General features: G+C 48.4%; 1 protein-coding gene across 1 annotated transcript in view; it reads right to left on the bottom strand.

Annotated features, from left to right (window-relative positions):
- Window positions 1–21,145, bottom strand: part of LOC126530124 (alpha-mannosidase 2C1-like) — a 241,787-nt gene that overhangs the window by 101,994 nt on the left and 118,648 nt on the right. Inside the window, exon 11 of the mRNA XM_050177562.2 lies at window positions 14,664–14,906. Within this exon, the coding sequence (XP_050033519.1) occupies window positions 14,664–14,906 (243 nt within the window). The remainder of the gene's footprint in view (window positions 1–14,663; window positions 14,907–21,145) is intronic.

Here is a 21,145-nt window from a genome sequence, read left to right as displayed (position 1 = left end):
TTCACCACAGCGCCCCTCGACAGATCCTCACCGACCGTGGCCGCTACTTTCTTTCTAAAGTTCTCAACAACATTTTGAACTCGTGCACGACTAAACACAAACTTGCTACTACTTATCATCCACAAACGAACGGTCTAACCGAGCGCCTTAACCGCACCCTTACTGACATGCTGTTCATGTATGTCTCCACTGACCATCGCGACTGAGACATAGCGCTGCCTTTCGTTAAGCTGCCGTTCGTTACTTTCGCCTATAATTCGTCTCGCCATGATATTGCCGCCTTCTCTCCATTCTTCCTCTTGTTTGGCCGCGACCCTACACTACCTTTCAACACCATTCTGCCTGCTAGCCTGAATTCCATGTCCGAGTACGCCCGTGAAGCCATACTCAAAGCTCAAGAAGCACGCCATATTGCCCGACGTCGACTTGTGGAGTCATAGGACAATCAGCAGCGTTTATATGAAGCCTGCCATCGTGACGTCCATTACACACCGGGCACCCTGGTTCTCCTTTGGTCGCCGTCGCGTCGCGTTGGCCTCTCGGAGAAGTTACTTTCATGCTGCTCTGGCCCTTACCGTGTCTTGCGTAAAGTAACTGACGTCATGTACGAAATCGCCCCTCTTGAGCCAACCGTGGCTCAGCATGGCTCCGTTGTGGTCCATGTCGTGCGTCTTAAGTCGTATCACTCGCCCGCCTCCTAACCAGCACCGAGCCGGTGCTTCCGCCACCGGGAGTCATGTGATAAGCTGATGAAGAAGATGTCAGCTTGGTCGGAAGAAGACGACGCTCTGGACTTCGCGCACTGTCTACCATCTTGTCAGCCGCTACGATTATTGTAAATATCCTGTAAATATACGCCTGACTGTTTTTAACCCCGTGTAATATGAGGATTTATTCTAAGACGCAAGAGGCACAGTCTAGTTGCACCGGCAGTACACGAACGCTGATTGCGCGCACAGCCGACACAAGAGCGCCTTCTTCGTCCTCCTCTTCACTACAATGGCCCCCGGGAGAGAAGAGCAGCCATCCAGGCGACTTACGGCGTAGGTAGGATGAGTGGGTCATAGTAGGGTTTAAGTCGGTTGACATGAACCGTGTCACGCCCGCGATGTCTACGGTCGGGTGATAGCGTCACAGGTTCTACAACGTAGGTGAAAGCGGAGGTACGGTCTATGACGCGGTAGGGGCCATCGTAGCGTGCAAGGAGTTTGGTTGAAAGGCCAGGGCTGTGAGGTGGGACCCACAACCAAACAAGGCAACCAGTTGGGAAAACTGGTGTAAGCGCGCCACTGCCACGCCGCAGCTTTTGACAACCTTGAGCAGCGGTCATAAGGGTTTGCGCGAGCTGCCTACAGTCCTCGGCGTATTTGGCGGCTTCAGACACAGGCGTGCATTCGGAAGCGTCGGGTCGATATGGGAGCAGTGTGTCCATAGTACACGACGGCTCTCATCCATACAGCAGAAAAAAGGGCGAAAAGCCAGTGGTAGCTTGTGTGGCCGTATTATAGGCATACGTGACGAATAGCAAAACAGTGTCCCAGTTACTGTGGTCCGAGGCGACGTACATAGTCAACATGTCACTGAGTGTGTGGCTGAACCTCTCTGTCAAGCCGTTTGTTTGCGGGTGGTAGGCCGTAGACTTGCGGTGAATGATGCTGCATGCAGCGAGAAGGGCTTGGATCACTTCGGACAGGAAGACACGTCCCCTGTCGCTGAGCAGTTCGCGTGGTGCACCATGTCGAAGAACGAAGTTCCCCAAGATAAAAACGCAACTTCGCGCGCAGAGGCTGCTTGGAGTGCGGCCGTCTCGGCGTAGCGTGTCAAGTGGTCGACACCTACAATTATACATCTGTTACCCGATTAGCTGCAGGGAAGTGGCCCGTAGAGGCCTATGTCGACGCGATCGAAGGGCCGAGCCGGACAGGGCAGCGGCTGTAGCTCACCAGGAGGCCACTGTGGAATTTTACGCCATTGGCACGCCGTGTAAGTGCATACGTACTGGCGCACGAAGTGATACATGCCGTGCCAGTAGAAACGCTGCCTTAGCCGAGTATACGTTTTCAGAACGCCGGCGTAACCATTATGAGGAGCAGCATGAAAATAAGTGCATATGTCAGAACGCATGTGTCTTGGTATCACAAGGAGCCATTTGCGACCATCAGGCGAATAATTTCTGCGGTAAAGGACGTTATCGTGTACAGCAAAGTGAGCGGCTTGGCGACAAAGTGTTCTAGAAGAGGGCGTGACGGATGGGTCGTGGAGGAAATTTACCATAGTTGAAAGCAGGGGATCCTTACGCTGCTTGTCCGGCATATCAGCGACGTTGAAGGCTGACACGGATGCGAAGAGCGGAGACACTGAAGCCACATCAGAAGGTAACGGTGATAGGGAAAGCGCATCGGTGTCGGAGTGCCTTTTGCCCGATCGGTAGACAACGCGGATGTCACATTCTTGTAAGCGAAGTGCCCATCGGCCTAGGCGACCTGACGGGTCCTTCAACGAGGACAGCCACCAAAGGGAATGGTGGTCGGTGACAATATCAAAAGGGCGACCATATTGTCACGTGGACGTGACGTCAAAGAACACAGTAGCAATACTGTGAAAGCCAAAACTAGATTTTATTGGGCGAACCTGTGCCCACAAAATAGGCTACACTTAAAGCACAACGAGAGCGGCGAACACAGTCAACGATCGGCGAAAATCTGACCAACATGTCAAGCGTGTCAGCTTTTATACATCAATCGTCGAATGTTCCAGACTAATCGCTGGGACCCGCGTGTCTTCCACAAAGTTTTAGATTATTCGCGTCGCGCACACATGCAATCACTTTACACAAGGTTCGGTCACAGACAGCGGATGGAACCATCGATAACATTCCAGAAACTTCCGATACATGCAGGCGCGTCCTGCACTGTGCGATAACATTTGTTAGGTGGTGAAACATGTCGCCCGATAAAAACAAGTACACGTGTCAATACCTCCCTTAAAAAGCATCGACCCGATGCTGCAAACAAACGAAAGTAATAAAGAAAAGCACTCATAGCAAAGAAAACAACAAGATAAGGAAGTTCGTCAGTGTGTGTAAAAAGCCTTCAGATGCACTACGTGGACCCCTTCGGATCGTGCCCGGCGCCGCTGCGACTGCGAAATGCCGTCTGGCACAACCTCATAGTCCAGTTCGCCAACACGTCGGATGATCTTGTAGGGTCCGAAATAACATCGCAATAGTTTCTCACTGAGTCCTCGTCGACGTATTGGGGTCCAAACCCAAACACGGTCACCGGGCTGGTACTCGACGAAGCGTCGTCGGAGGTTGTAGTGTTGGCAGTCGGTACGCTGCTGGTTCTTGATCCATAGGCGGGCGAGCTGTCGGACTTCTTCGGCGCGCTGGAGATAGGTAGCAACGTCAAGATTCTCCTCCTCAGTGACGTGTGGCAACATGGCGTCGAGCATCGTCGTCGGGTTCCTGCCGCAAACCAGCTTAAACGACGTGATCTGTGTTGTTTCTTGCACCGTAAGCGAAGGTTACGTACGGCAGCACGGCATCCCAGGTCTTGTGTTCGACGTCGACGTACATTGCTAGCATGTCGGCAAGGGTTTTATTCAGGCGCTTCGTAAGACCATTCGTCTGTGGGTGGTAGGCAGTTGTCCTCCTGTGCCTTGTCTGACTGTACTGAAGAATGGCTTGGGTGAGCTCCGCTGTAAAGGCCGTTCCTCTGTCGGTGATGAGGACTTCTGGGACGCCATGTCGCAGCAGAATGCTTTCGATGAAAAATTTTGCCACTTCGGCTGCGCTGCCTTTCGGCAGAGCTTTAGTTTCAGCGAAGCGAGTGAGGTAGTCCGTCGCCACGATGATCCACTTATTTCCGGACGTTGACGTTGGAAACGGTCCCAACAAGTCCATCCCAATCTGCTGAAAAGGTCGGCAAGGAGGCTTGATCAGCTGTAGTAATCCGGCTGGCCTTGACCGCGCTTAAAGAATTCTAAAATAGTCAGCCCTGTAAGGCTGATACTTGGTGCTGAAAACTTGCTAATTTATCTTGTTTGCTGAAATGTCATTTGTTGTTTGATATAGAAGTACAAAACAGGCAATAAATAATAAAAAAAAGCGATCGTCGACTGACCTCGAGTGCTTTCACTCGTACATACAGCGTAGGACGTATGGCGATGGTGTTATAGCCCTCGGACTTTTTACGGAACGTCACGGTGACGGCGACGGCAAAAGTGCAGCTGGAGTGTCGATATACCTGCTATCGCAATAAAACGTCGCGACTTCCACAAAGGTGGCAAGAGCAAAAGCAGCACACCTCGGTTGGCTCTGAAGGAGTTTTTTATCAGAAGAAACACCCCTGTCTATATCACCGAAGCACCCACAAGCCTGCACTCGGCCTAGTGCGATTTTAGGAATGTCGCAAATGCCGATCTTTGACATGGGCGATTTATATGTCGAGGGCTTTCCCGCAGCGATGAGATGTGATGGTGCGCATGCGCACTAAATAGTACATATGTCGGTAAGCAACCTGTGAGTTAACAGTGGATAGCAGCACCTATCCATGTCTGCATTTTTTTTCTCTTTATGTCTGTCCACCATGCACGTTGTGCTAACTTACCACAATCAGAAGGTGCAACGCCGACAACCCTTTTTCATTCCGTTGAAGTTGCGAAACGGCGCAGTGTGCGCATGTGTGTCCGCTCACACCAGGCTTCGCTTAGTTATTGTCCGCTTCAAAAGTGATTCGGCTTAGCCTGTCATTACTGCGCGCCACCACTTGTGTATTTATTGAGTTCAGGGTTCGTTGACCAATAAAGAGCGAGGTTTCCTTCAACTGCTATGCTTTCGCACAAGTTATTTTGCTGCGGTTGATGCACCTGCCCGGCTACCTCTGTATTCTGCTTCACTGGACAGCGTGGTCCTATAAATAATTACATTCGGGAAACAATATTAAGGCGAAAGCCTTCCGTATCTGTGTTGCGGTGCCTTTGGCGATGACCTTGGCGAAACTGCGCCGTGACGACATATGGCCGACGCTGTAAAAAGTAAGATCACGTCAATAAATCCGCGGACTTACATCACATATCTCAGGGGGTTCCTCTAAACAAAGTAAAATAGTGGCTTTGAAAAGAGAAGTTGGTACATTTAGGTCTGGTTGAGATTGTTGCCGAGGCCTCAGGGGTGTGAGGCGAGCACGCTCCACGGTTCTGGCTTACTAAGAATGTGTCTATGCCTGTCTGATTGTAAACATCACGCGGTCACAGAGACGCGCTCGTGGCACTGCTCGCGCGTTCGTCGTCGTCGTTTTCTCCCGCTGGCTCCGACGCTGCTCATCACGCCAGCGTACGCATACTCTCCGCCATGCTCCCTCATGGGTTGCAGAATCAAGGGTCCTTCCTTTCTTTAGATCACTGTCATCGTCGTCTTCCACCGCTGGCTCCGACTCCGCTCGCTGCGCCAGCGTCCGCATACTTGGGTTTGGCCGGTGATTTTTTGTTTTCTTCCTATGGGGCACGTCAACTCCCATCGGAGCGGCGTCATGTCAAGCCCGCTACTATTCTTTCTACAGGTGGGTGACGATTATTCTACAGTTAAAACAAGTGATCGTTGTTTTACTCAGCTGGCATGCCCAAACTGCCTGCATGCGCTATTGATTATTGTGCAGAATCTTGTTTTGTCTTTGCTAATGTTGTGCGGGGACACTGATCCCAATCCCGGACCGAGTACCCAAGAACTTCTCAAGCAGTTACTTGACGGCCACCAATACATACAAGAAAAACTAGACGCTATTGAATCTAACTTGCAGAAAGTTGACAGCATCGAAAACGAGCCTCGAAAGAGGGCTTGTGTATTCAGAAAATCGAAGCACACGCAACAACTTTATCGTTTTCGATATTCAAGAAAGAGGGAACAAAACAATCGATGCCCTTAATGGCAAGGTCGTCACTGATATTTTTCAAAACACATTGGCGTTAATGTGCCCTGAGTAGAAAGAATACACTGAATGGGACGTCGCCAGCCGAACAAACCTCGCCCTCTGATATTGAAATTGTTTGATCATCGTGAAAAAATAAGCATACTTAAAAACTGCTTCAAACTAAAAGGAAAGCGCATGTCTGTGTCTCAAGACTTTTCCGCTGCTACTAGTTAACAACGTAGTTCTGGGATAGTACAGCCAAGCTACGCGAATTGGGAAAGAAAGTTAGGCTCGTGTGCGATAAAATTAGGGTTAATAACGAATTGTTTGACTAGGATGACGAACAAATGGCAAGAGTACCAGTTTCGAGAAATCTCGGTAGGACAAGGCGGAGAGATGAATGACCACACAAGAGCGCAGAAAATTTCACTTGCCTAAATATAAACGGTCGCAGCATTGTTAATAAAATCACTGAATTCGAGAGTATAGTCATCGCGCATTATCCAGAAATTATAGTACTTACCGAAACATGGTTAAACAGCGACATTATTGACTTGGAAATTGCACCCCCGGGTTGCAGCATCCACAGAAATGACAGAGATCCACGCGGTGGTGAAATTGCGATTATGTTAAAACACTCGTTACAGGTATTAAGATTGGCTGACATTGTCGGAATTGAATATGTCATCGTTAACATCACCTTGAGATAATGTGTTTTGATGATTGGAGGTTTCTATATACGCTCCCGAGTTCCGACAAGATCTTCTACGAAAGGCTTAATAACTTCTTATTGTCTTATAGAAATCTGACATTGTCGGAATTGAATATGTCATCGTTAAAATCACCTTGAGATAATGTGTTTTGATGACTGGAGGTTTCTATATACGCTTCCGAGTTCCGACAAGATGTTCTACGAAAGGCTTAATAACTTCTTATTGTCTTATAGAAATCACTCCTGTAATTTAATGCTTGTCGGAGACTCTAATGTTCCCCATGTTGCCTGGGACAATGATTTACCTTATGCACTATCAAGTGATGCTGTATCTCTTCTTAACGTTATGCTGTTCCATGATTTAACGCAACTGTTTGGAGTACCCACTCGTGTTCAAAGTACCAGACAATCGGTCAACCTATTCTTGGTCAAGTACAGGGTATAGCAGCGTAATGCTACTATCCATATCCTCAAGGGCATATCAGACTACAAGACTGTATGCCTCAGAATGCAATTAAATTATTTCTCTAGGATCATAAAACAGGAATTGTATGTTTTCCTATATGTTCTGGTTCAAGCGATGTTGACGTACCAAATTTACTAGACAGCTCATTTTCATATTTTGTCTCCATGTAGGAGTCAGATGGGCATTCAGTTGATCAGCTGTGGAATTTTTTTAGGAACCTTGCGGCAAAATGCATTGACGACTTTGAACTACATAAGCGGAAAGTAACTCGTAATGTAAGCCCTTGGATAACCAAAGAAATATTACGCATGAGATGAAGACTGAAAAAGCAAAGCAAAAATTAAACGACGTAAAATAGCATCCACAACCAATCAGAATTGCGCACGGAGATTACAGCTGAAAGATTTTATTGCCGGCGCCAAACCTCGCTACCAAAATGTCCAACCAGAAAGTTTTATTTCTTCGTCCCCGCTGAAATTTTGGTGATATCTTTCAACAAAGAAAAAATCAGTACCTAATCTCCTAATCAACAATACTGCTGTGACTGACAGCTCAGAAATTCCATGCGTTCTAAATGAATTCTTCTGCTCGGGTTTTGCTAGTGGTAACGGTACAGAGCCCGAGTTTCTTTCATTCCATGAGTTACCGCCAATTGACCACATACACATAGAAGAGGAGGCCGTGTTTTCCTTTTGCTTAAGCTAGATGATAGAAATCCAGCGAAATTGACAACATGCTAATCGTCTTTTTAGTAAGATACGCAGAATTTTGTTCTAAGTTTCTGAATTTAATATTTCAGAAGTCCCTTGCCCGAGCATAACTTCCCCATGACTAGCGTCACGCCAAAATAACTCCCCATACCAAAAAAGGCAAACCAGTCCATACCATCCGCGTACAGACTTATATCGCTGTTATGCGCATGTGTTAAAGTACTGGAGCACATAATATTCAAGCACATTTCTGTGTTCATAGAAAGTAATGGTTTACTAGATAGTAGTCAGCACGGTTTCCGACGCGGTTTGTCCACAGTCACGCAGTTGCACGAAATGGTTCACGACCTTGCCATTGGCATAGACAAACAGAGCCAAATTGATATCCTATTCTTAGATTTCGAAAAAGCATCCGACCGCGTTTCACACCGTAAGCTTCCGACCAAACTAAAACCAATTCTGAAAAACGACTCTTTATTAGCTTGGATCGAACCATATCTCAACTTCAGGCGTCAGTGTGTCACGGTTAATGGCAGCAATTCGCCGTCTGCGCCGGTTCAATCCGGCATATCACAGGGATCTATCCTCGGGCCTCTCTTCTTTTTGGTCTTTATTAATGATATCGTCCGCGATATTCCCATCAAGATACGGCTTTTCGCTGATGACTGTGTAGTTTGTGAGGAAGTTAGCGCCTACAGTGAACAAGTTCTTCTGAATAACTCTCTAGCTGAACTTCAAATTTAAAATTAAATTGTGGGGTTTTACGTGCCAAAACCACTTTCCGATTATGAAGCACGCCGTAGTGGAGGACTCCAGAAATTTCGACCACCTGGGGTTCTTTAACGTGCACCTAAATCTAAGTAATCGGGTGTTTTCGCATTTCGCCCCCATCGAAATGCAGCCGCCGGGGCCGGGATTCGATCCCGCTACCTCGTGCTCAGCAGCCCTATCAATATCCTTCACGACAACGTACAAGATGCAAGTAGAAGGTTGCACTGTCTTGCAAGTGCATGCAAGGGCTAAGCATGTGGCTGCGTTGAGTGAGAAGCAAATGCAATAATTAATTTACGAATCAAATCTTTCACTATGGTGATTAAAAATAGAATTACGCAGAAGAGTTGGCTTGCGGTGCTGCTAAGAGCCTAATAACTTTGCGGGGAACCAGCCTACATAAATATGCAACTTCAATCAGTTTTCCAAGTGCTCAGAATTTCTACGATTGTTTCAGGTTTTCAAGGTTGCCAGACACCCTGCTTTTGTGATGGCACAAAATGTCAGAGACAAGGCACTCTTGTTAGAGCTACTGGGGTGTCAAGTTTTTTAATCTAGTTGCAATTTATGAAACTAAAGCCGAGATTTATGAAACCCAACATTTTGAAGGCCAACTTAGCCCCTTCGTTGGGGATTAAGTGATTCGCATTCTTTAAAATTTGCACCAAAAAAGTAAATTAACCCTTGTGAAGGAACCATGTTGGCCCAATATGTTGGGCTTAATAAACCCTTGTTTTGTACGGGAATTTTGCTCACTCATTAATTAACCCAACGCAGCAGTCAATTGTCGTAAAATGGTCAGCCTCTAGTGATAACATAGGTTCTCAAGCCCGAATAATTTTGGAATGTAGTTTTGACATGCTGGTGATATTAATATCTCGATTTATGCCAAACATGGTACAAGGGACTTGAAACACCTCTTTCCAGCCCTTCATCCTGTGTTTCACACTAAAGTAGGATATGAACCAAAGTTACCACGACATACACTCTTCTGCCATTGAACCTTTTTTTTTTCTTTTAGTACTAATTTCCAGGCTACGCGACATTTGTCTTAAAGGGTCACTAAAGAGAAATAGGTTTAGCTGTATTATTAAATTAGGCACCTACAATAGCAAAACTGCCACTTTTACTGCGAGACGAGGGTTGATAAGCCAGAAAAGATGTGAAGAATGAAAGACCGGAGGCACACTTGCTTTGAAATTTTCAGATCAGCTCCCCATAATGAAACATATTTTGACGGCATATGTTTAGGTCTATTTAATATTCTTGGGATACCGATTATTAGGACACTCCAGTCGAATTTCCACCATCGCCATCGTTCTAATGTACCATATAAATTTCAAGTGCCATAAGATCCTATTGCACCCCACAGCACCGTTTGCTGTAAGCGCGAAAGGAAGCGTGAGAGGGTGAGCTGAGAACGATAGTGGCTTGATGGGCACTGTCTTCCTTCTAGCACACACACTAAGGGGGAAGGAAGGTGTAGTATAGTGTCGCCCCCTGTCAGATCTCTGTGTCATCGCACATGTATGTTTTGTAATTGCTTAACTAGATGGCGCACCCCCCTTCTGTCATGTGACAAGCTTGGACCAATCGGGAGGTGCCATCTAGCAGGTGAAGCCTTTATAAGTAATAAACAGCCGCAGGTCGGCGGAGTCTTCGTTCCGGTTTTCATCGGGAGCAGTTAGCTCCGTGTCTCCTTCTCTGCGCCGGCGCTAGCCGCGCGTTCGCCCGTCGGGGCCCCCCGCTTGCCTGCCGCTGCCGACACAACATCTTTTGGCGACGAAGATGGGATTCCCGCAGCGGTTCCGACCGAAGCCCCGGGAAACCAACGAGCTTCGTAAGTGAAGCGACCCTTCCCGTGTCCGCACGGCAGGCAAACGCCGCCGACGCACTCGGCGTCGCGAGGCTTCCGAGCCTAGGCCTTCTCGCCCCCTTTGTTCTTCCTTGCCCCATTCCTGCTGCGAGCTCCGGCTTGTTTTCTGCACTGTCTCCTGCACGCTACCGGGCATGGCGTCTTTCACGGCGAACCTTCCCGTTTTTCTGGAATTGCCCGGGCCACCGTTAATCCCTTGGTATCGCTGGAAAAAAATTTTTCAGGCCCACCTCGAAGCGGCCGGCGGTGGCGACTGGACGGACGCGCGACGAGCGTCCGCGCTCGTCAGCGCTCTCGGGCGTGAGGGACAACGAAAGTACTTTGCAGACGAGGAGCAGGAAGCAGCAAGGCAGTTAACCAGCGCAGCGTCAGCTTCAAGCGAAGCAGCAAGGCAGTCGACCGGCGCAGCGTCAACGTCAAGTGATGCGGTCCCGCCAGCGTCAGAGTTTCCGAGACTCTTGGAGCGGCTTGACCGGCTGTTCGCCGCGTCAACAAATGTCCTGGCGGAACGGCACGAATTCACCAGTCGAAAGCAGTTCGAGGGTGAAGGATTCCTGGAATTCGTGACCGCATTGAAGGAGAAGGCGGTACAGTGCAACTTCGGCACAGCCTACAACGAGCGCGTCCGAGACCAGATAATACATGGCGTAGCGAACGTCAGCGTTCGCGAAAAGTTGCTGGCTCATGGCGAAACCCTGTCCCTGGACAAGGCAGAAGAAATTGGACGCTCGTTAGAAACCTTGCATCGAGCGAACCGCGCGTTCGGCTCCGAAAATGTTCGAAGAATTGAAGCATCCCAGCTTGGCGTTCCGTCGACGGGTCAAGATGGCCGACTTCTTCCGGGAAGCCGCCAAGAGGGCCGACTTCTTCCGGGAAGCCGCCAAGAGGGCCGACTTCTTCCGAGAAGCCGCCGAGACCACGGCCTTCTTCCGAGAAGCCGCCGAGACCACGGCCTTCTTCCGAGAAGCCGCCGAGACCACGGCCTTCTTCCGAGAAGCCGCCGAGACCACGGCCTTCTTCCGAGAGGCCGCCGAGACCACGGCCTTCTTCCGAGAGGCCGCCGAGACCACGGCCTTCTTCCGAGAGGCCGCCGAGACGACGGACATTTCGCACATGGCTTCTCCGGGAACCGTGGTGCATGCGACCGGTGTGGCAGCGCGAAGCATATTGCAACGTACAGGAATTGTCCAGCAAGGAACCGGCGGTGCAACGCCTGCCACACGTTGGGCCATTTTGCATCGGTATGCCGAAAAACCCGTACTGTCCAGCACGTCTCTTCCGCAGAGACGCGGTCTTTGTCAACTTCCGCAGGACAGCCGTCCGCGTCTGTCTTGACGGTAAGCGCATTCGAAACTAAAAAAGATTTGGAAGTTCCGGTCGTAGTGAACGGCGTCTCCATGCGACTGCCGGTGGATACAGGAGCGTCTGTCTCATTGATGACGGCCGAGGATTTTGGAAAGCACTTTGGTCGACAGCACAGACTGTCAAAAACAGCAGTGGACTTGAAAAATTTCTCCAAGCAACGCATCGACATTCAAGGCCTGTTTCAAGCCACTGTCCAGTTTTTCCAAAGGTCATGCTCCGTCACGTTCCACGTAACGACTACAGGAACATCGCTGCTGGGTTTAGACGCCATCCAACGCTTGGGCATACAGATCGACGGCACGTCGCTGACATGTCTACCATCGCTTCCTTCAGTACAGAGCCCCACAGGTGTGCCTCCGGGTTTTGATCACCTTTCCAGTGACGAGTTGGGCCTCGTCAACAACTTTGTGCACCGAATTCATCGGCAGCAAGATACGAAACCAGTATCTTCAAAGTTGCACCGACTACCCCTGGCTCTCCGTGACCAGGTAACAAATGAATTGCAACGTCTCGAGGACTGCGACGTCATCGAGCGCGTCGAGGCTTCCGAGTGGGTGTCTCCACTCGTGGTGGTGCGCAAGAAGGATGGAACCATGCGGCTCTGTGTAGATCTACGGGAACAGGACAGTCTTGTCTCTCAAGTCCAAGAAAGGGTCTTGCAGAAACAGTCGCAGACTAAACAGTACGTAGACAAACGTAGAGGTGCTCAGGCAACTCGTATCAAGGTGGGAGACACTGTCAGAATAAGATTTAACAGGAAAGGATTCTTTAAGTACAGTAAACCTCGTAAAGTCAAGGCCCAGATAGGACCATCTATTTTTGTACTTAGTGATGGGAAGACGTCGCATGTGTCTAAGTTAACCGTAGTGATGAAGGATCCAGCAGGTAGTACATTGTGTACAAGTGGTAAAGATTTTTTGTACTCGTATTCAAACCTGGATGGTCATTCCGATGACTCGTCTGTAGTGTCATCGTCCTTTCATAGGCATCAGTTAAGTAGTTCGTCTGGCTGTATCACTTCCGAGTCTGCACAGTCGGCAGTCGTCTCTGATTCCGTGGGGGAATCGGTAGCCTCCCAGGACTTGTTGGTACTTCGAGAGGAGCTTCCTGGGCAACCCTCTCCAGCTTTGAGCGCTAACCACATTCAATTGTCCAACCAGGGGGAGGGAAATAGTAGTGGGACGACTGGGTCTTTAAAGTCGACCGATACGCGTCGCAACCCCCAAAGTTCTTCTGAGGTACGCACGCGTCCTCATCGTGACAGAAAACGGCCTCCGTGGCTCGATGATTTTGTTTATGTAGTGTAGAACGTATTTCAGTCTTTAAATGCCACGGCTAGGGGCCTTGTTGAGACAGTCCACATGTTTCATTAACACAGGTATAAAAAGTGCTCCTTGTTGCGGTGCAGTGAGTTTTGTGCAGTGTTCCTTGTCAGACTTTGAGTGACTGCCCGTGTTTTGGTGCCCAAGACTGGTGGACGTGTATGTGAACTTGGGCAGGGATGGATTGAATTTGTTGTGGACTTAAGTGCATGCCTTGTGTGCATCTGGTGCACGCGTGTGTGACCGTGGGGGGGAACGAACTGAAATTGCCTTTGGACTTAAGTGCGCGTCTTGTGTGCGCGTTTCACTGTATGCTCGCTTTGTTTCCAGGGGGGGATGATGTAGTATAGTGTCGCCCCCTGTCAGATCTCTGTGTCATCGCACATGTATGTTTTGTAATTGCTTAACTAGATGGCGCACCCCCCTTCTGTCATGTGACAAGCTTGGACCAATCGGGAGGTGCCATCTAGCAGGTGAAGCCTTTATAAGTAATAAACAGCCGCAGGTCGGCGGAGTCTTCGTTCCGGTTTTCATCGGGAGCAGTTAGCTCCGTGTCTCCTTCTCTGCGCCGGCGCTAGCCGCGCGTTCGCCCGTCGGGGCCCCCCGCTTGCCTGCCGCTGCCGACACAACAGAAGGGAGGCAGGTGAGTGCGTTAGCTTGGCCACTTAACGCGGTTGTGCGCTTTATCTTGAATGTAATAATCTGTGGTGGGTACAAAGGCCACAAATGACGAGATGGCTTGTGGCTTCGTGTGTGCCGTGTTCTCGAATGCCTAGTGTTGGAGGTGGCCTAATCTCAAGATTCAATGACAAGTTGAAGCCAAACACAATGCGTTCGCTTGGCACTGCTGCCACTCTTCATCACGCCAGTGTTATGAAAGCGAGTGTCCATGGCCATTGAGTGAGATCTGTTTATGTATGCCTGTGTGTGCGTGACACCGTGCTTGTTAGTTAGTTATTGTATTAGTTATTTAGTCATTTGTTAGTAAGTGAATTACTGCAATCTATACAGCCAACAAAACTACTAACTGTACTTCATACAGCCCACTAATGATTTGCTATAGCAATCAATGCTTTGCCTCGAGCAAAACTGCAATTTTCTTTTTCTTTCTTCTTTTTTTGCTGTTAAATGTGTACTACATTGTATTCTGAAGAAACCACCAACTGAAATTAGCAAGTCTCAAGAACTTCTAATGCATGCAAACCAAATACAACAATATAGACTAAAAAATCCAGGATGATGGCTCGGCACAGTGCTACTTAGCTTGGCTTTCATTTTTTTTTTTTTTAGTAATCGACCCCTTGCCACAAAACTAAATGAAAATAACAGTTTTGAAAGAATACTATATCAGTCTAAACTGATTTAGTGCTTCTCCTTAGTGTAAAATTCTCTGCAACGCTCGCAGTAAGAGCTGGTGTCTCAGCAGGAAGCAGTACCGCTTGACTTCAGCTTTTCCCAACTGTTGCAATGGCAACAGCAGGGGATACAACAAATGAAGCCTTGTCAAATGTGATCTCAGAAACAGGTCTTACCAGCCAAGACGGAAACCTTTTGAGATGAGATGCCTCGGAGCACTTTATAGCCAGCAGGGGGAGCCACAATCGAAACCAGTGTGCCACGTTCTGCCTGCTGCATGGCGTTGTCGTCCACACCTTCGATCCAGCAGCGCTTGGACAGCTCCTCCCGGTGCCAGGGCACGGAGACGATCTCTGACCGACTCCACGGCAAACTGTTCACAAACACTAGATCGCCAATGGCGTAGTCATCGCACGTCCCTGCACAATAATACAGACATAAATAGATGCTATTAGATACTGTAGCAGTTCCTTTTACTTCACCCATTCAACAAAGGAAAGGATCCCAGACAAAAAGCTGCTATTATAAAATCCCGAGAGACGCCCCACCTCCAAAAGATAACCCACCCCTGACTAAGCTCCCGGCTTAAAAAAACCGAAAGTTACCCACCTGAAACTTAGCCACCACACTGAAAGTTAGCCCACCTTACATTGTCACTCGATTTTCTCCCGATTTAGATGGGCTATCTCTCGGGATTTTACAGTAGTCGGTAGTTTGATAATGTCTGAGAAATACACTCTAGATGGGATGGGTGACTTACGTCCTCTGCTGTTACAGGTTAGTTATATGAGGCGTACTTCCTGTGCCAAGTGCAGCCATTCTTGTCTTATTGCGGTATCGTGCCCACCAGAGTTTTATGATGAAGCAATTATTGCGTATTCCGTACAACCTGTTGTGTTCTGACATCCTAAACATATTGTTACGTGTGGAAAGACACAGACAGAAGAGGCTATTTACAGGCTATTTACACTGGAGCCAGGCAGCCAGGCCAACACTTGCTCGCGCCAAGTGCACCGACTAACTTCATCGCTCGATGATATCGTAATACTACCTCCCCAGGGGCAAAAGCACCATCACGGTACTGTTAAATATCCAAGGCACGTGGAGAGTTGTAGGGCTTGAGTCGGGCGACGTGGACAATGTCACTGGTTGTCACAGCGGAGGACGTAGTGGGCACGGCTAGAACGATTTCATAGGTGAAATCGGTCACTTTGCGGAGCAAGCGATATGGTCCTGTGTAACAAGAAAGGAGTTTTTCACATAGGCCAACTTTATGCGAAGGTGACCAAAGCAACACGAGGCTGCCGGGCACAAAATGGACATCACGGTGACGGAGGTCGTAGCGTTGCTTCTGCTTGTGTTGAGACACTTGCAGATGAGCGTGCGCAAGTTGACGAGCGTGGTCAGCATGGGCGATTGCATCATGGGCATAATCGCTAGTTGAAGCTGTGGCGGACGGAAGCACAGTGTCCAGTGGTAGCGTTGGTTCGCGGCCATACAAGAGGTAAAACGGGGAAAAGCCAGCAGTTTCGAAACGGGAAGAGTTGTATGCAAAGGTAATGTAACTAGAGCCAGGTCCCAGTCACGGTGGTTGTCGGAAACGTATTTGGATAGCATGTCTGTAATGGTGCGGTTCAAGCGCTCAGTGAGGCCGTTCATTTGGGGATGGTAGGAGGTGGTAAATTTATGCCGTATTGAGCAGGCACGCATGATGTCGTCGATGACGTTGGCCAAAAACGTACAGCCATGGTCTGTTAGCAATTGACGCGGAGCACCATGCATCAAAATAATATCATGTAGGAGGAACTCCGCAACATCACTTGCGCAACTGGTCGGAAGAGCACGGATTACGGCGTAGTGGGTCGCGTAGTCCACCGCGACTGCAACCCACTTGTTCCCTGATGTAGATTCCGGAAATGGGCCGAGAAGGTCTGAGCCGACACGATGAAAGGGCTCGGCAGGAATGTCGAGCGGCTGCAGGTAACCAGCGGGGATCTGGGAAGGCTTCTTGCGTCGTTGGCAAACTTCACAAGCGGCGCCGTAACGTCGTACAGAACGGGCAAGACCCGGCCAGAAAAAACGGCGACGTACAAGGTCATAGGTTCGAGATACGGCGAGATGTCCTGCCGTTGGTGCGTCGTGGAGCTCTTCTATAACGGTGGAGCGGAGGTGTTTAGGTATTACGAGGAGGAACTCAGAGCCGTCCAGATGAAGGTTAGGACGGTACAGAGCACCGTCGCAGAGGACGAAGAGGCGTAGAGTAGCATCGGCCGGAGAGTGCTCGAAACGGTCGACGAGTTTTCTGATGTAGGCGTCACGGCGTTGCTCGTCGGTGAAATGAAGCAGCTATGATACAGAGAATACGCGAGAAGCACTGGCAATATTAGAGGAGTCAGAGTCGTCAACAGGGTAACGCGACAAGCTGTCAGCGTCTTGGTGCAGGCAGCCAGACTTGTACACCATGGAATATGAAAATTCTTGTAGCCTCAAAGCCCATCGACCAAGCGGGCCTATAGGACCTTTTAGCGAAGAAAGCCAGCAGAGAGCATGATGGTCAGTGACTACGGAACAAGGGCGACCGTAAAGGTAAGGACGGAACTTTGCAACCGCCCAGACTACAGCAAGGCATTCTTGTTGCGCTCCGATGGTGTGAGGCGGCGGCTCGCATAAGCAATAACGCGGTCCTGGCCACGCTGACGCTGGGCTGATATGGCACCTACGCCATGACCGCTGGCATCTGTACGCAATTCTGTAGGGGCATCAGGGTCGAAGTGGGCGAGAATGGGTGGTGAGGAGAGAAGAGTAACGAGACGAGAGAAGGCGGCGGCTTCTGCAGTACCCCACGAGAATTGTACGCCTTTCTTCAAAAGATTAGTGTGGGGTCTAGCAATTGCCGCAAAATCTTTAATAAAACGACAAAAGTACGAGCATAGCCCTACAAAACTTCGAACGTCTGCGGCTGTCTTTGGAACCGGAAACTCTCTGACAGCGCGAGTTTTGTCGGGATCGGGCTGTACTCCGGAAGCGTCAACAAGATGGCCCAGAAGAGTAATTTGCCGGTGGCCAAAACGACATTTGGACGAGTTAAGTTGCAGCTTCGCCTTTCCAAATACATCAAGTATAGCTGTTAGACGCTCAAGGTGAGTCCAGCCAGGATTCCGGGTCTTCAGTCGCTGCTCCATGGAAGGTCGGTGGGTCCCGAGGTTGTTGTAGGATAACGGGGGACGCTGGGGCAGCCATTGGAGTTGTCTTGACCACGATTTTCTTTGTCGTTTCAGGTAGAAGTCCGTGCTCTGGGGGCAGTCCTTGCAGTCTGCGGCTAGCATGCTGGTCTCGGGCGATGTCGGTTTTGTCCTCGGGCTTCGGGCTTAGATCGCGGCTTTGCGGGGGCGTTCGATAAATGAACGCACAAGCACCTCCACCAGATGTCACGTGGTAGTGACGTTGAATAACACAGTAGCAATACGGTGAATGACAAAACTAACTTTTATTGGGCGAACCTGTGCCCACAAAACAGGCTACACTTATTACACAACAATAGCGGCGAACACGATCGGCGATCGTCGAAAATCTGATCAGCGGGTCAAGCGCGTCGGCTTTTATACAGCAGTCATCGAATGTTCCAGACTAATCGTTGGGACCCGCATGCCTTCTACAAAGTTCTACGCCTTTCGCGTCAAGCGATGAAATCAGATAACACAAGGTTCGGCGACAAGAGAGAGTGGATAGAAGCATCGATAACTTTCCAGAAACTTCGGATACATGCAGGCGCGTCCCGCGCTGTGCAATAACATTTGTTAGGCGGCAAAACGTGTCGCCCGATAAAGACAAGTTTGTGTCAATATCCTAAAGATTTTGAAGCTTTTGCACATATGGTGGTAATATAGTGAGACCAGGAGAGGCTGGGTGTGAAATAAATACCAAGGTACTTATAAGATGATGCCTGCGACAGTGGATAATTATTAAGGGTGTAGAAGTAGTTGGAAATGTTTTGCTTGCGTGTGAAGGAGATTATTTTTGCATTTTTCTGTATTCAGCAACATGAGCCATTTTTTACACCAGTTGTTAATTCGGTAAAGGTCATTTTGCAGTGTTACGTGGTCATTGGTACAGGTTATTGGATGATATATGATGCAATCGTCAGCACAGATTCGCAGGCAGGAAGAAATGTTTTCTGGCAAATCGTTTATATAGATTTTCTTGTTGTGTCGCCGACGAAATTTTTGGCGTCACTTGTTGCCAAAGAAGCAATCAGTTTCGAATCTTCTGATAAATGGCACTGCCGTAACGGATCGAAAGGATGTAGAGGATGCCTTAAACCTTTACTTCTGTTCCATGTTCACCAAAGATGATGGTGTAACTCCACAATTCAATGCTTTTGACGAAATTCCTGCAATAAATAATCTATCTGTTAGTGAAGAGGGTGTACTGACACTTCTGCTCAATCTAGATATCAGAAAGTCGCTGGGAATTGATGGCGTTCCTGCTTCCTTTGTCTTCTGTAACACTGAATGGTACGCAAAGTACTTATGCTTGATATATGATAAATCATTGTCGCATGCTGAACTTCCGAACGATTAGAAACATGCTAAAATCACACCGATACCAAAAACCGATGACCGGTCTCTTGTCTCTTCCTACATGTCTATTTCCTTATTATGTACTTGTGCGAAGATACTCGAGCACATTATATTCGCACATATTTCCACTTTTGCTGAGAAAAACTGCATTATTGATAGCTGACAGCATGGTTTCCGCCGCAAACATTCCATGGTAATTCAACTATTAGAAATTGTCCATGACCTTGCAGCAGCATTAGATAAGGGTAATTAAATAGACATGATATTTCTGGATTTCGAGAAAGCTTTTGGTAGAGTGTGCCACCAAAAACTGCTTTTGAAACTTAAAGCTTTTCTGAAAAACGATACATTGCTTGCATGGCTAGCGGCATACTTATCATTCAGGCATCAAATAGTATATATTGATGAAATCCATTCGAACTCTGCCCCTGTAGAGTCCGGTGTTCCTCAGGGTTCCGTCTTGGGGCCATTACTTTTCTTGGTTTTTATAAATGATATTGCTGCCAATATATCAATTAAAATACGTCTGTTTGTCGATGATTGTATACTTTACCATGAGATTTTGTGCCACGACGATCAGGAATTATTAACCCTTTCGCTGTCGGACCTTTCTGGCCGTGACGCACCCCCAGTGTCGGCTTGGTTTCAGGGAACGAGCATAACAGGGAATGAACATAGCAATTTATTTTTGATTATGATTGGTATACAAATCACGTAGTCAATGCTATATGCACATTTCAGTGTTCTGCAGCTGCTGTTAGTAAACATCATCATCATCATCAGCCTGACTATAAAATCCGTTCAACATCCGAATCTGACAATGCGGAACCCTCTTCCTCGCATGCGACTCTGTCCGAGTCCGAATCCGAGCTCGGCTCGTATTCTAAATCGGAATTGAGCCACCGCACCAATGAGCAGACGAAGGTCCCGCGCGCTCAGCCATCCGAAAGTAACCGCGCGCTGGGAGGATGCGCTTTCAGTCGCCCGCACAATGGAGAGAAATGGGACGTTGCGTGATCAAGAAGACAGAGGGAGATGGAAAAAGGCTAAACAAAGTTTGAAGGGCTTTACGTTTACTGCTGCAAGTCGGAAGCGAGGGTTCGGCGAGAGAGCGAAAGCAGCAATCGAGTCACTCTTTTCGGAGAGGCAACGGCACGTGTGCCTGAACTTGACGCAGCGTAGCAGACACACCAACAGAAGAAAAATAAAAACCTTCAAACCAGCGGAGATGGCAGAACAACCCTCGAACCCATAACCACACGCGCGCGACGCATGATCCAGCGAACGCGGAGCCACCGCGCCACTCGGCAAAGAGAAAGTGGGGAATGGAAGTCGCACCGTACTCTTCAATACATGGGTTAACACAGGTCGGGGAGAATATACGAACTTCTAGAAAGAGTCAACAGATGGCGTGGTCAATTCAGGAGCGCCAGCTTTGCGCTCAGGCGCGAAATTTTGAACGCACGATAGAGAACGTACCGGTACGTCAGTGACACCGTGGGGGGGAAGCGCGATGACGTACCGGTACGTCCGTGACAGCGAAAGGGTTAAATATGTCTCTACATAAAACTCAGGCCTGGTGCTCAACTTGGCAAATGTGCATTAATTATAAAAAAACAGTAGCTATGACTGACATGCAAAGTTAGTCCTTTGAAGCTCCGCTACACCATCGATAACAACACTTATCTCAGGTTACAAAATACAAACATTTAGGAGTAATAATTACATCACATCTGAAATGGAATGACCGCATAACGTACATCGTAAATAAAGCAAGGAAACAACTTGGATATTTAAGAAGAACCCTTAGTAAATCCTCAACAGAAATTAGACTAGTCATGTACAAAACGTTCATCAGATCAGTTCTAGAATATGCAGCAGTTGTTTGGAATCCACACACAAAGAGCAATATTACCAAACTTGAAAATGTCCAACACAAATGTGTCAGGTTCATATATAATTTTATAGTTAGAAAAAATCCCCATCAGCCCATTTGCAAACAGCCAATTTAGAGACCCTACAGGTAAGACGACACCAGGAAAGAATAAGAATGTTCTACTTAATTTACCATAACTAAG

The sequence above is a fragment of the Dermacentor andersoni genome, chromosome 5, assembly GCF_023375885.2.
Source record: "Dermacentor andersoni chromosome 5, qqDerAnde1_hic_scaffold, whole genome shotgun sequence".
Classification (NCBI taxonomy): Eukaryota; Metazoa; Arthropoda; class Arachnida; order Ixodida; family Ixodidae; genus Dermacentor; species Dermacentor andersoni.
Note: the sequence above shows the minus strand (reverse complement) of the source record. Positions and strands in the feature narration are given on the sequence as shown.